General features: G+C 35.7%; 1 protein-coding gene across 1 annotated transcript; it reads left to right on the top strand.

The window, feature by feature from the left end:
• The first annotated feature begins 1,851 nt into the window (after nucleotides 1-1,851).
• Nucleotides 1,852-13,079, top strand: syap1 (synapse associated protein 1). The gene is made up of 9 exons (XM_082144695.1): nucleotides 1,852-2,137; nucleotides 3,188-3,306; nucleotides 4,312-4,378; nucleotides 4,468-4,541; nucleotides 8,092-8,231; nucleotides 10,213-10,352; nucleotides 10,444-10,502; nucleotides 10,578-10,704; nucleotides 12,024-13,079. The coding sequence occupies exons 1-9, from the start codon at nucleotides 2,008-2,010 to the stop codon at nucleotides 12,149-12,151; spliced, it is 984 nt and encodes a 327-aa protein (XP_082000821.1). The 5' UTR covers nucleotides 1,852-2,007; the 3' UTR covers nucleotides 12,152-13,079.
• Nucleotides 13,080-15,937: the final 2,858 nt, after the last annotated feature.

The raw sequence follows: 15,937 nt of genomic DNA, 5'->3' as shown, positions 1-15,937 counted from the left end.
CAGCTGAAATCTGTTTTATTAGCTTATAAGCTTATTTTTTGATGTCTTAAAAATGTTTTAATCTGATTTTCTGTTATTGGGTATAATAAACCCATTAAAATGGTGCTGGTTTACAAGGTTCTTCAGTGGTTTTTGAGTTTCTGTCCATGAGGTTCTCGAGTTGATTTATATGGTTCTTTGGAGATTAATGATGTTCCTGATGCTTCATTATATCGACTCCAGACTAGAACTTCTTTGTGGACTAAAGTCAATAACATCAGAAGTCAAAACGCTTTGGATTTGGATTGAGAACTTAATGTGTTTCTTGCTCCACACCTGCATTTCATCTGTAAACATCTGTGCTGGAAGTGTATTTCCACCACGGAATAAAATATAAAAAGGTAATTGCTACTTTTTATCTGCTTTTATCACTTATTATATTTTATAGTAAAAAGTTAAAATACAGAAAAAAGTTGTCCTGAGACAAGAACAGGTATTGTTCAAAATTCATGTATAACTTTGATGAAAGGTTTTGATCAACTTCAAATGTTGAGTACTGTAGTTCATTTTCCTTAATATATTATTAATATACATTTAATCATTTAGCAGACGCTTTTATCCGAAGTAAGTATTTTATTAAACTAACAATAGGACAAATATAACATAATATAATAAATTAGATGGGTTAACATCAGTCTACTGTTTGTGGGGCCAAAATAAAGTAATGCATATTTTTCTTCACATATTTGATTTTGATTTTTTATTGAGCAATATGTCATGTACAAATAACATGGCAACAAACATATATAATTATAGGATCAGGTGCAAAAGTCCATTACAGAAAAAAAAAAGGAAGAGAACTTTGGCTTTTTTACTTTTCATTATTTTGAGGGCATTTGTATAAGAAAGAAACTCATTGAGAAATACACAGATGTGAAGTTTCACTTTCAGATATTTAGATATGTATATAAAATTTAATTGGAATAAGGATGTTATTAACCCAAAAAATTGTCTTTGTTGCTTTCCATAACGAGTCCATAAATAATGTCTTTCTACATATTAAAGGGGCGGTATAATGCCCTTTTCACAAGATGTAAATAAATCTCTGATGTCCCCAGAGTGTGTGTGTGAAGTTTCAGCTCAAAATACCCCACAGATATTTTTATATAACATGTTAAAATTGTTGATTTTTTTGAGAGTGAGCAAAAACGCCTCGTTTTGTCTGTCCCTTTAAATGCAAATGAGCTGCTGCTCCCGACACAGGGGGCGGAGCTTCAACAGCTCGTGTCCTTTTACCTCACACACTGAAAATTTCAAAAACTTTTAGCCTTTTATGTTCAAACCGGAGTCGGACAATGATGGAGAGACTCGAGAAGAAGTGACAACATGTAGAAGCAACAGGACATTTCTGAATGGTTAGTTGATGAGTTTATGAAGCTGATGTGCAGTTATCTTCTAGTCATTGATTAGCATATTCTGTCTTGATAATCTATAAATCGTGTTCCGGGGGGCGGGGTTTATGTAAATTTGAGGGTTGGTGATGTCACTAACCCGGGAGGAATGTGGTGTAGTCTCTACCAGCCGTTTGTTGTAGTTCTTAAAAAGCGATTTCTGTAAAAGCAAATCTCTCCCTTTGCTTTGAACTTTGAGTGTTGTAAGTTTGCAGATGTTGTTTATGCTCAAACAGCAACATTACACACTAACTAAAGTTAGAAAAGTCAAATCATAATCAACCACCCCTTTAAACGATTTCAAAACAGATGAAACGTGTTTATCCAAAAGAAGAAGATGAAACGTGTTTATCGTTGCCGCTAGTGGCGCTCAGTCGTTCCTCCAGGCGGCAGGTGTCGCTGTGGAGCCGCAGAAACAGCTCCTGTACGAGGACCGAGGAAGCGCTTGGATGCAGCTGGTGTTGTTGATGTGGCCCAGTGCGGATGTGTGTGAGACATGGAGTAAAATTATTAATTATCCTGATTAAAACGAGCAGAGATCGTTTATTTCACCGCAGAGAGACTGAAAGACAGCAGCATGTTCAAGGGCTGGAGCTCGTGGCTGGGCGGAGAACCGGAGAATGAAGAGAAGACCGACAAACCGGAAACAGTGGAGGAGAGAAACATAAACACAGAGACTGGAGAAGCACAGGCCAAAGGACTCAGCGGTGAGACAACACTGTACACACACACACACACACACACACACACACACACACACACACACACACACACACACACACACACACACACACACACACACACACACACACACACACACACACACACACACACACACACAGCACTAAACTATACATATATCATCTGTGGAAGATCAGATATACAAGCACAACTAATCATGCTGTGGTCAATGTTAATTATGGCACTGAAAAGTCCAAATTATGACATCAAAAGTCATAATTATGGAAAACAATCCATAATTAATTCGAAATTATTAGATAATACGTCAAGATTATAAAATAGTCATATTCAAAAAAGTGGAATTTGAAACAGAATCCAATTTTTTGCTTACTGGGTCATATTATGGCTTTTTATGTCATAATTATGAGATAAAGTCGAAATTATGACACTAAAATAAAAATAACAAGTTGATGATTTACAAAAGCATGTTTTTTTCCTAATGCGCATGAAATGGGCTTCCATATATATATATATGTGTGTGTGTGTGTGTGTGTGTGTGTGTGTGTTTATATATATATCTGTGTGTGTGTATAATTAGGGCTGTCAAATCGATTAATCGCATCTAACATAAAAGTTTGTGTTTATATAATATATATGTGTGTGTGTATATACTGTACATATACAGTATGTGTGTGTTTGTGCACACACATATTATATAAACACAAATGTTTATGGTAGATGTGATCAATCAATTTGACAGCACAAAATAATATAATATATCATGGTAAAGTTATAGTAATGTGAGATATTGCTTTATGCAAAGAAAAAATAACTGCACACACACTTAAGCGCATTTATCCCCAATGTTTCGGCACAAGTAGCCTTTCTCCAGGTATCATATCCTCCCAGATGAAGAACAGTAGAAATAGAGACGATATATATTATATGCATCTACTGACCCTTTACTATAGTAGTACCATCATGGGTAATTTAAGTGCAGCGACGCAGAACCTCTCAGTGTGATGTTTCGGAGGATGTGTGTGTGTGTGTGTGATGTGTGTGTTCTCCTCTTCCAGGCTTCATCCTGAACTTTGCGAGTAACGCGACTAAGAAGATCTCCGAGTCTGTGGCAGAAACTGCACAGAACATCAAGAAGACGGTGGAGGAGAGCAACATCGACGGCATCATCGACAAGGTTTCTGTCATCCTTAACTCATATCTCACTCTTAATATCATATTTATACACGCATTCTGTCCACCAAACATGTGTTATAGTCTGTCCTGGGTTTAATACTAGTGGAATGCTCTTATATGAAGTTATTTCACTTAAGCACTTATTTAGGAAGATTATGATTATGCCTGAAGAGGTTTTGGGTTTGTTATCACATGTTAAGGTGAGACACTACAGGTGAATAGGGTAACATGTTTAACTAGCAGATATCACCATGAATTACCTACATTAAGATGAGAAAAAAATGTATTACAAGTTTTCTGTAATTTAATGTTTAAATATGCAAATTAGGCAATATCTAATTTGCATATATGTTAAAAAACGAAATCTGAGTATTGGATAAAGCCAGGTTAAAAAATATTTTTTCATTGTGTTCACATATTAGATGGAAAAAAACATTACAGAGGGATTTATGGATATCGACTTTTGTTGTCCTGTAAATCAGAATATACTGTCAATAGCCTTAAAAAAAAAGATTTTCGCCATGTTTTTTGGAATAAAATGTTATATAAATCAGGCTAGGAATAATATCTTTACAAATCCCTCTGTAAATAATATAACTAGGTACAAGACTGGAGAGTTTGGTGTATATCGGTGCGACTGAAGTGGAGATTTCAGACTTGGAGAATGAGAGAAAAGTCATTTTGAGAAAATGGGCTTTAAAGATTTATCATCAGCCAATGAGATTGCGCATTCAGCCCTATTACTTTCACGATTGGTTGCTGATAGACAGGAAATGACCATATTTGGATCCGACAGCATTGTACAGGAGAGAGAGGGCTTTCTAACGTGATGACAGGGAGCAGCGGGAGCATTTACAACGCCAACTTTTGTTGGTGCAGCAAAATACATTTTTGTTAATTTTATTTTATATACTTAAAAATCCTGCACCTTTAACACACGATGACCTCACAGAAGAAGTGTGTGATTCTGCTCACCTTGACCCCAGTTGCACTGATTCTCTTTCAGACCATTCTGGGAGATTTCCAGAAGGAACAGGAGAAATTTGTGCAAGAGAAAAATGCAAAGAAAACAGGTATGATGATGTCACACAGGTGTTTCTGAAGAGATGTGTTTGTGTGCACTTCTATATGTCCTGGAGTGTGTGTGTGTGTGTGTCCGCAGACGCAGCGGTGCCGCCTTGGGTCGGATACACCGAGGAGGAGACCATCCAGCAGCAGATCCTGGCTTTATCCGCTGTGAGTTCCAGCTTTACTTCATTACATCTCCAGGAGAAAGAAAACTCATTTAGTAGGGCTGGGGAAAAAAATATCGATTCCTCGATTTTAATCGATTCTCATTTTTACGAACCGATATCGACTCTTAAATCCCAAGAATCGATTAGTCATCCTGTTTTCAGCTGATGAATGAATGTAACATTGTAGCGCTGCATCCCATCCAATAAATCACAATCATCTTTGTGCTTTGTTATTATTGATATGAAACAAAGTCTCAGGTTTCAAATTACGTCCATTTTCTTACCAAATTCAAAAACATAATTAGCGTTTTGTCGCTGTGGCGTGAGATCGCTCTGGCTCATCTCCAGAGAAGCACATGATCTTCTCTTCCGCCTTAATAACACCAGTTACAGCGCGAGATAAACATGAATGAGCTTCTGAAAGTGTGTTAAAAGATAGAGTACAACTTATCGAAGTCCGTATCATGTGACATGGAGTCGCCCAATCAGTGTTTCAACCGTGGAAAGACGTCAGTAAAACAGCTTGTAAACAATGTCATGTAACGTCACATTTACCTCAGAAAAACCACATCCAGTGACCATAAACTCGTCAGTCAGCCAGAAATATTAACTCTAGAGGAGCATTCTGCTAAATATATGCACCATATTCATAATTTTTTATGTTCTTCAATTTTTAATGCATGTTTGAATAAATCTGGCAGGTTTTTATGACAGCCACCATTTAAATGTTTATATTTCATATAACTTTATTATTATAAAAATAAATAAAAGTGTAATTGAATTGTTTGTATACAAATCAGTTCATTTTTACCTTCAATATTACAGTAGGCTAATGAAGCCTATAGGCTACCACTGACTCCCATAGTTTACAGCATTAGTTAAGAGATGTGTTTTTCTTTTGCCATGTATTGTCCCTGATATCCCAAATAATCAATATTGAATCGAATCGAATTGAATTGTGAAATTTGTGTCAACACCCAGCCCTACTCATTTATAACCGCTGCGTCGCACAGAACCGGCCCTGAGAGAGCCATACGCCACGTCACACGCATGAAGTGTGACTTATAGAAACTCACTTGATGGGAGAATCTGTGAGTAACTCTAATCCTGCGTATGAACGTTAGAGACGGAGATCTGAGGGACTGATGAAGGAAAACCAGTCCTAATAATAATAATTAGTTACATTTATATAGCGCTTTTTCTGAGACCTCAAAGCGCTTTACATGGAAGGGGGGAATCTCCTCAACCACCACCAATGTGCAGCATCCACTTGGATGATGCGACGGCAGCCATATTGCGCCAGAACGCGCACCACACACCAGCTTACTGGTGGAGAGGAGACAGTGATGAAGCCAATCAGCATATGGGGATGATTAGGAGGCCATGATGGACAGAGGCCAAGGGGCAAATTTTGGCCAGGATGCCGGGGTTACACCCCTACTCTTTTTCGAAGGACATCCTGGGATTTTTAATGACCACAGAGAGTCAGGACCTCGGTTTAACGTCTCATCCGAAGGATACAGTGCATGCTCACAATAACAGTTTAAATACATACAATAATTATTTGAACTATGTTTTACATCTGATATACACATTTAGATATGGCATGTTGTGTGTTAATGCTACACACAGGTTAATGTTTAACCCTTTAACTTTAACCCCCCTTTTTGAGAATGGACATTAAAATGCACTATTCAAACTTAAATGGTTGTAATTCATGAATGCTTTGGAATATAGACCTAATTTTTTGGTCTTGTTTTAAATAAAACACTCAGCATTATTATTTAGCACTTTCAAAAATTAAAGTATGAATAAGTTATGGAAGTTTAAATTTACAGTAAATCAAATATACTGTACTTAATATTTTTTCTTTTATATTAAATATACATTTTACAAAATATTTTTTACTATAAAATGACTATAAAATTAAAGCCATATATCTAACCAAGTTTTGTTCCAAATTTGAAGTTGATATCACAAAAATTGAAGTTCCCGTGAGATTTTGTTTAGGCGTAATACCAGAAATAGCCTCCGGGTGACATCGAATTCCATTTTAACTGTATGCATTCTGCCATAACAAATTAATAAAGTTCTGTGCAAATATCACTTCTGTCACAAAATATGGAACCTTGAGACTCAGACCTTTCTGACAATATGTGTTTTGTCAAGATTAGAAAATATTTTTATCATAAATTATGAAACATAAGGATGCCCAAAAGGCTGATAAAATAATTTAGAGTACCGTTTCTATGGTAACACAATGTCCAATTTCAAAACAGTTTTCACAGGATGAATTCTGAGATCGTAAATTATACCTAATTTATGATAACTACTAAAATATGTAATGTAATAAAAAAAGGCGATTAAAAAAAATTATATTATATTTTAGAGGATAATATATATATTATACTTTTTAGAAGATAATATTATTTTATAGTTTTTTATTGACAAATACTAGATTATATGTTTTCTTATGAAATTTTAGCATGAAAACCAACGTTTCAATTATTAAAAGTGTGTGCGTCGACTTTTTGTGACAAAGGTCAGAACTCCTGTTATTATGTAGATTTTTTGAGGTGCACTCTTGTCATAAATTCATCTATTTCTGTTCCTACATAATTTGTAACAAAAAACATTCCTAACATATCTATTTAGGAGTCTTAGACCTTTCCAACGAAATATAGTCTGTCATGATTAGATTAGGATTTAATTGTAATATAGTGAAGTAAACTTAAACGTCCCGCTAGCGGGAACTAACAGTCTGAGGAAATATTTACACGCAAATAATGATCAATGATGCACAATCTGTTTCCATTAAAAATATAAAGCACTTAAAAATACTATTTGGCCAGTGGAAAACATTGAGAAAAACTGTCTCTGAAATATACAGTACAGGCCAAAAGTTTGGACACATTACTATTTTTAATGTTTTTGAAAGAAGTTTCTTCTGCTCATCAAGCCTGGATTTATTTGATCAAAAATACAGAAAAAAAAGTAATATTGTGATATGTTATTACAATTTAAAATAATTGGTTTTCAATTTATTATACTTTAAATTATCATTTATTTGTGATGTAAAGCTGAATTTTCAGGATCATTACTCCAGTCTATCACATGATCCTTTAGAAATCATTCTAATATTCTGATTTATTATGAGTGTTGGACACAGTTCAATGTAATAATATATCACAATATTACTGTTTTTTCTGTATTTTTGATCAAATAAATGATGAGCAGAAGAAACTTCTTTCAAAAACATTAAAAATAGTAATGTGTCCAATCTTTTGGCCTGTACTGTATATGGTTATTTCGGGGAGGAGACGTGTGTGAACACAATCCTCCGCTGACTGGGTTTATAAAGGGGATTTATCACAGATTCTGGCGTTCTCACAGTTTTATAAGTCTGAATATTTCTTGCCGTACACCATTTTTGGCCATCGTGCGCACACACACTTTTAGTGAGGATCCTACACACAGTTTTATAACTGAGAGCCCTGATCATTCTAAACCAGGACAGCATGATTGAGTTGTGTTTTTGTGTCTTCGTTCAGGACAAGAGGAACTTCTTGCGTGATCCTCCGGCTGGAGTGCAGTTTCACTTCGACTTCGATCAGATGTCCTCCGTCGCCCTCGTGATGTTACAGGAAGATGAGCTGCTCAACCGGATGCGCTTCGACCTCGTCCCTAAACAGTGAGATTTGGCTCCTTTAAAGCTTCGTAACGCATTACAATGCACACAGTAAAACAGACGTGTGTGTAACCAAGATGTGCACCAAGTTATGACTTACATCTTTACCTTTAACCACAATATACACTGCAAAACATGCTCTTCTTACTCAGTGTTTTAGTCTTGTTTCCAGTTTAAATATCTAAACATTCTTAAATCAAGATGTATTTACTAGATGAGTAAAATGATATAAGAAATTATGTCCTGTTTTCTAGGGAATTAATCAAAATGAAGTGAGTTGATGCTTAAAACAAGCAAAATGATCTGCCAGTGGGGAGAAAAATAATGTTGTTTCTGTTTGAATTAAGATTATTTTTCTCCCCATTGGCAGATCATTTTGCTTGTTTTAAGCATCAACTCACTTCATTTTGATTAATTCCCTAGAAAACAGGACATAATTTCTTATATCATTTTACTCATCTAGTAAATACATCTTGATTTAAGCATGTTTAGATATTTAAACTGGAAACAAGACACAAACACTGAGTAAGAAGAGCATGTTCTGCAGTGTGAACCTTAAAGGTACGAATATTTAACTCTCGTAATGCATTAATAACTGGAACACCTGTGCTTATTAAACAGTCATAATCATGCATATTTGTTAGGATGTGTTTTATTTGTTTGCATTTAAAAAGAAGTGTAATTACAAACGATCTTCTGCTAAAATACCAAATAAAAATATTTAAACACATAAAACAGTCATAACTTTAAAATGTTCAACTAAAACCATATTGTATTTGATCAGTTACTTAATAAATGAATGAACAAAAATGTTAGCATGTTTCTGCCATTCTATTACTTCATTTACCTTCATTTATATTAAAATTTGAGAAATCCTTTGAAATTTAAAATGTTACAAGAACTACAGAAAAATCTAGGGATGCAAAAATTATATATATATTTTTTTATTATCAATGTTTATGAGAAATATTATTTGAATATATCATTAAATTAAATGTTTTAAAACATAATATGAGAATTACCATTGACAGTGGATTTAATTAAACTCATGACTGATTTTTATGAAAACTACACTTTCTTTTCAAACAAAACAACATCAGTATTAAATTAATGTTTTTAAACAAAATATATGGATTTTACTTGCATAAACTTTAACTTTCAGATGATAAACAGCCTGAATCTGCGTCTTTCCTTTTACATATTTACACTGTTTGGTTCATGAACTTCTGATCTACAAACAAACATTAATTTGTCATTTTATTTTAATTTCAGAATTATCGTGTGTGTGTGTGTGTGTGTGTATAAACAAAAAGCAGTTGCAGTGGGAAGGAAAAGAGTGTGTGGATGAGAGGATAAATGTATTTTACAGAAGTATTTGAGACAAAACGAACTAATAGATGAACAAAAAGCATAGTTTCCCGTGTAAAGCCGCAGACACTGAATGTGAAAGGTGTAACTCTTTAATTTACATCGTTATTTTTCTGTCTAAAAAATCTGAAATACATAATTGATGTGTATCTTGACAGTCTCAATAGTCCAGGTGATATGTGAAAATGATAACTTTTTCATAAAAGCATGAAACTTGGTTCACATGTACAGTTTATGATGTTGTATATGGTATCATTGTAATCCTTGACCATCAAAACATAGGGGTAGACATCATCTCTTCTGTGTTAGCATGTTTGATTCAGGAGATATGAAACAAAATACATAATTTGGTAATGGTGGAAAGTAAAATGGCCGCCACGAGGCGTTTTTGCGATGATTCCATTTCAGAAAATTTTTCTGAAAAATTTCTGAAAAAGTGCACATATCTCCCGGACTATAACACATATGCAAAGTTTCATTTTCGTACTAAAAACTATGAATTAAAAAAAAGAGTAGAATCTGAGCCGAGTGCATTAGGAGGGTTAACTCCTTGTTTTCTGTCTCTGTGAGCTGATTTCTGAGTGTGTGTGTGTGTGTGTGTGTGTGTGTGTTTCAGGGTGAAGGAGGACGCGTTCTGGAGGAATTACTTCTACCGCGTGTCTCTGATAAAGCAATCGGCTCAGCTCACGGCTCTCGCGGCTCAACAACAGGCGGAGGAGAAGAACTCCAACGCTCCACTCGACCAGACTCTCTCCGGTGAGTCACAGTCACTCACACACACACACACACGTGCTTTCCTTACGGATATCAAACACTCTTAAATCAAGTGTGTTTTCCTGCTTCACAGAGACGATCAGACCGAAGACTCCTCCAGTCACCATCAGCTCCACACCCAAGACTAACGAGGTACAGTTTCCCCTCAGGTCTTCTTCATGGTCACATGTGTGTGTGTTCTCATCTCTGTGTCCGCTCTGCCTTCAGGAAGAGGAGGATATCTCCACCAGCCCCGGCGTGTCCGAGTTCGTGAGCGACGCGTTTGACGCCTGTGACATAAACCAGGAGGATCTGAGGAAGGAGATGGAGCAGCTGGTGCTGGATAAGAAGGACGGTGAGAACCAACTACACTCACACTGGGCTCTTTCGGGAGCAGAAGTGACCGATGCCTTCAAATCTTACTTTGGGTTTTTTTCTTCAGGAAAACCAATGTTATATATTTTTGTTCAGTAATTATTCATTATTTAGTATTATTTAGAATTTTTGGGGGATTTTATGATACGATGCAATAGTTATACAAATCTTATGAGCTATTTTCCACCATTGAAATAATACACAATTTTATTTCTAATATATATATGTTTTTTTATTAAAGCAGTATTCCATGTTAGATTAGAGATGAGGCATTTAAAATCCAATTTATTAGGATTAGTGGGTGTAAAAAAATACAAATAAAAATAAGTGCTTTTTTAGACATAATTACTTACTTTTATTAAGTTTTAATTTTTTTTATTTGGATTTATACTAACATTCTCAGACTACTTTTTACCAAGGTTTAGATTGTTTTGTTTGAAATGTTGATTTGAAGTGTCAGTTTTTGCATTATTTTTCACTAGAGTCAAACCCGAACACAGAGAAAGACATTTTGTTACACTAAACATCACAATTCAATAAAAATTTATCAAAATGATCAGTTATGCTTTATGACAGCTGAATCAATCTGGGTTTGATTTGATTTCAACCTCTTATTTGAGTCTTTTGGCTCAATTTGACCATATTGTTACAATCACACCAGTTTATTTGTGTGTGTGTGTGTGTGTGTGTGTGTGTGTGTGTGTGTGTGTGTGTGTGTGTGTGTGTGTGTGTGTGTGTGTGTGTGTGTGTGTGTGTGTGTGTGTGTGTGTGTGTGTGTGTGTGTGTGTGTGTGTGTGTGTGTGTGTGTGTGTGTGTGTGTGTGTGTGTGTGTGTGTGTGTGTGTGTGTGTGTGTGTGTGTGTGTGTGTGTGTGTGTGTGTGTGTGTGTGTGTGTGTGTGTGAGTGTGTGTGAGTGTGTGTTTGAGTGGGTGTGTCTGTTTAACCTCTTCCTTGCTGTTTATTTTCTTTACTGCATTGTGGCTGAATTATTGACTTTATTTCACACATTTGTAGTTTTTGTGGTCATTGTAGATTTGTAGTTTTTACCACCAAAAGATTCAGTTTTTTCGTATTTCCCAATAATTTCCCATGTCGGCCATTTTTGACCGCGAACAAGCCAAGTGTGACTTTTTTTCTCTTCTCCCGACCCTTTAACAAATCCGAATCATGTCCGTGATTTTTGTGTGTGTTCACATGGCTAATGCGACCAAAGTCACCAAGTTTCATCGCATTCTGATAGGAACTTTTAAAAATTTTCTCATCCATTTTTGACTGAAGACTTTTGTTGTTTCTCCGATAGAAGAGACCGCCGACTGGGAGAAGGAACTGCAGCAGGAACTTCAGGAATACGAGGTGGTCGTCGACCCGGAAAATCGAGAAGACATCTGGGACCGTGAGATCGAGGAGATGCTGCAGGATGACAGCTAAATCACAACAGCGCCCCCCTCTGGTGTGGAGGACACTGCAAATGAAAACCGTTTACAAGCGGACAGAACTGAAGTTTTTCAGGGTTTTCTATGAGAATGTTTATCATAAACATGTTTAGCAGTCGAGGGATTCATTCGGTGAGGTGCCAACATGCACAGTAACTAAGAAAAGGTTCCTCTCTCTGATCGTAGTTAGCGAGAACACGTAAATCAGATGTAGTTTTGCTGATTTATCTTTTCTTTCTGACTAATTTCTGCCATGAATGGCCTTCTTTCAGAGGTGTAAATACAAACCAAAACTCAAAAAGCTGTAGAGTTATAATTTTTTTTATCATGTACAAATATCATCATGACACATTTACTGGAGAAGCAAAATTATGATTTTTTTTTATTAATAAAACATGAACAAAAAGAATCGTATTTTCCTTTAAGACTTTGTTCTTGTTTTAATAATAAAACTCACTTAATTTTCCTTAATTTTTTCAGAACGCTAGAGTTAAGTCATTTTGCTTTTCCAGTGAATGTATATTGATTTAGAAAATGTTTAGATATTTGTACTGGAAAACAAGATAAAAATACTTGATGAATTTTCTTGCAATGCTCAAACACTATAAGCGCACATATCGAGATTCTCCGACTAGTTTTTGACGGCTTCTCATTCCTTATTTGTTTTTGAATGTCGGTTATTCGATATTTGTACTCTGGTCATCATGTGGCAGGATTTGGTAAAGTTATAAAACATTCGGTTTCTCTCTTGAGATAAAATTCCATACATGTTTAATCAAACAATATTTACATGATTGTAAGGTGAGAGCTTCAGTATAACTTTTTGTTTGTTTGTTTGAACTTTCAACCTGCACCTTGTCTGATTACCTAACAGATGAATAATCATGCTTTTGTTGCCGTAAATAAAATCTTTGTCTCTAAAACTCTCTGGTTTGTTGTTGTTGTGTAAGCAATGCACCGCATTCCTTCAATATTACTGTACAAATATGCGGTTCTTCACATCGTAAATACTGTTAGCTTTTATGTTATGTTGTTTTGTTCATGTTCTATATACACATATACGTTATTAAATTACATTTGATGCGGTTTTAAATAAGTTTTTAAATAGTGCGCATGTGTTTACACTGGTCGTGTGTGTCTGTCTTGATCGTGTCACCGCGCACGTAGACGTAATGACGTCACCCGGGTTGCCAAGTTGGTTTGAAAATCCCCTGAATTCACGAAATGGCACATTATCTGTATATGATTTCTGTGGAAAGTCGCTGAAATTTGTCTTTATTATGTGACATTTCATTTAATGTGGTCGCCATGTGTTGATTATACAGTTTAACGTTGCTTACACGTGACACTTTTTTGAATACTACTAGGCTACTAATGTTACTAATGTTTCGTAGTGTAACACTCTATCTATAATAAATGTATGCACATACATACCATAATGACTTTTCTTATTGCATTACGAATTTTTTTTCTGAAACCTTTTTATTCGTTTTTTAAGCTTGCCTCCGCCACAGAATAAAAAAATAAAAAGGTAATTGCCAGTTTATATCATAATCATGCTATTCTGATTTTTATTTTCTAGTCAGAATCGTGGGATGTTACCTCGCAATTGTGAGTTATAAAGTCAGAATTGCAAGATATAAAAGCGCAATTGTGTTATAAAGACGCAATTGTGAGTTATACAGTTATAAAGTCAGAATTGCGAGACAAAAAGTCACAATTGCCTTTTTTTTTTATTATTATTCTGTGGCGGAAACGAACTCCCAGAGCAGGGTTTATTTTCCTTTTTTTAAATGCCATAGTTGTTTAATTTTTATTTTGTTAACGTAGATTTTTGTTTTTCACTGTGAATCGTTTTTTCCCCTAGAGAGGATGGTTTATTATTTTACTTAAAAAAATATTATTGTTTTATTTCACTTTATGTTATTATTGTAGATTTAGTTTTTCATTGTGGAGTTTTTATTTTATGTAACACTTAATTAATACATGTGTGCACTTATGCCACGATGATTATTTTATTTTATTTATTTTGTTATTTATTTCTTCTGTTGATGATCCAGCCTTGATCACACACTCAGGATAGTATCAGTGATGTGGTTCAGCTCGGACTGCCAGCTTAACGTTTCCTGAAATGATTCCAGATCGCAAGAACACATTGTGCAAAGCAACTTTAACTGTAAGATCAATGTCTAGCACATCGGAATCACAACTTGATTGTTTAGAGAATAACACACTTTCTAAAAGAAATGATTGCGCAGCGCCGGTATCCCTCAGGATATGCGGATACGTTACGTTTCCGACTCATCTTCGCTCGATGATACAACGCCATCACGAATAAACGGTTCAAAAGTCCTCAATCACTGTGTTCAAAGAGACATGCACTGGTGACCAAATCTGTCTTTCAAACAGTGAAACTCTTTTCGAAGGATTTCAGAGGGATAGTACATCAGAACGTCGGCTCACTATTGGCCAGCATCACACACATGACCAGCGTTGGCCAATAGTGAGCCTAAGTTCTGGTGTACAACCCAGAAGTGCTGCGCTGTTACGGTACGGATCCACTTTTGCGACACGACTGAAGCGCGGTGTCGCGACGTCTCCCCTCATTTGTACGTTGATGGGCATTCCTCAAGTTTACCGCTATGGGCGTGGTTTTGAGCCAGTGGCTCATGATTCGCCCAGTCTCCATGTGCTCTACTTCTATTGGATAGTCACGTTCAACAGATTCATTTGCATAAAGATAGGCATCAGCCAACTTTTTGACGCGCAGCATTTTTCCAAATGCGTTAAAGTCGCTTGACGTCACCCATAGGAATAAAGTGGAGTGCGGCGCGACAGAAGTGTCGCACGGACAAGTGGACCCGTACCGTTACACTACGTGAACTCACTCAGAGGCCATACAGAAGAAAATGAAGAGTTGAATAAAGTTGTTATTTTAGGGTCGCTTGATAAACTTAAGGTTGAGCCACTGGGACTATTTTAAACATTGTCTTTACTAACTTTCTGGGCCGGCAAGTTTCAATTACCTAGCAGCCTATGGAGGAGTGAGACAGCTCTCAGATCTCATCAAATATATCTTCCTTTGTGTTCTGAAGATGAACGAAAGTCTGACGGGGTTGAACAACATGAGGGAGAGTAATTACAGACAGAATGTCGATTTTGGGGTGAACTAACCCTTTCTCCACTGTAGTGGACATTATATTTTAGTGTATTCCTCTGACATCATACATGTCACATGTCACGACATGGGTGTCCTGTAAAGAGCACATTCAGGGCTTTTCAGAGACACCAAATGTTTGGAGGTTTCACCATGAAAACAACTTCTCCTTGGTCTTTAAAAATGTCTGACATTAATTTAGTGATCAAATGTAGGAAATATGATAATATATTGTAATTATAATTTAAATCGGACTACTTTTCAAATTGTATTTCATAAACCAACATCTCAGGAAAATGTTATGGGGTTTCAAATCAAAAAATGACTTTCTGTTCCAGTTGATTTCATACATGTCCACTGTAGAGACATCAGGACTTACATCATGTTTATCAGGCATTCTGGGAGACACAACAAGAGAATATGGAAATAAATTATACATCAATATTCCTATGAAATATTAGATATTATTATTAAAATGTTGCCAATTATTACTCCAATTATTACATTTCTTTTTTCATAAAATGTTGCTCCAAGAACACAATAATGTGCACAGTGTATAGATACATTGCATTGAATGGGAATATTAATTTATGGCCATTTTACCCACATATTGCATATAAAGTA

The sequence above is a fragment of the Leuciscus leuciscus genome (genome assembly GCF_965113295.1).
Source record: "Leuciscus leuciscus genome assembly, chromosome: 18".
In the NCBI taxonomy this organism is placed as follows: Eukaryota; Metazoa; Chordata; class Actinopteri; order Cypriniformes; family Leuciscidae; genus Leuciscus; species Leuciscus leuciscus.
Note: the sequence above shows the minus strand (reverse complement) of the source record. Positions and strands in the feature narration are given on the sequence as shown.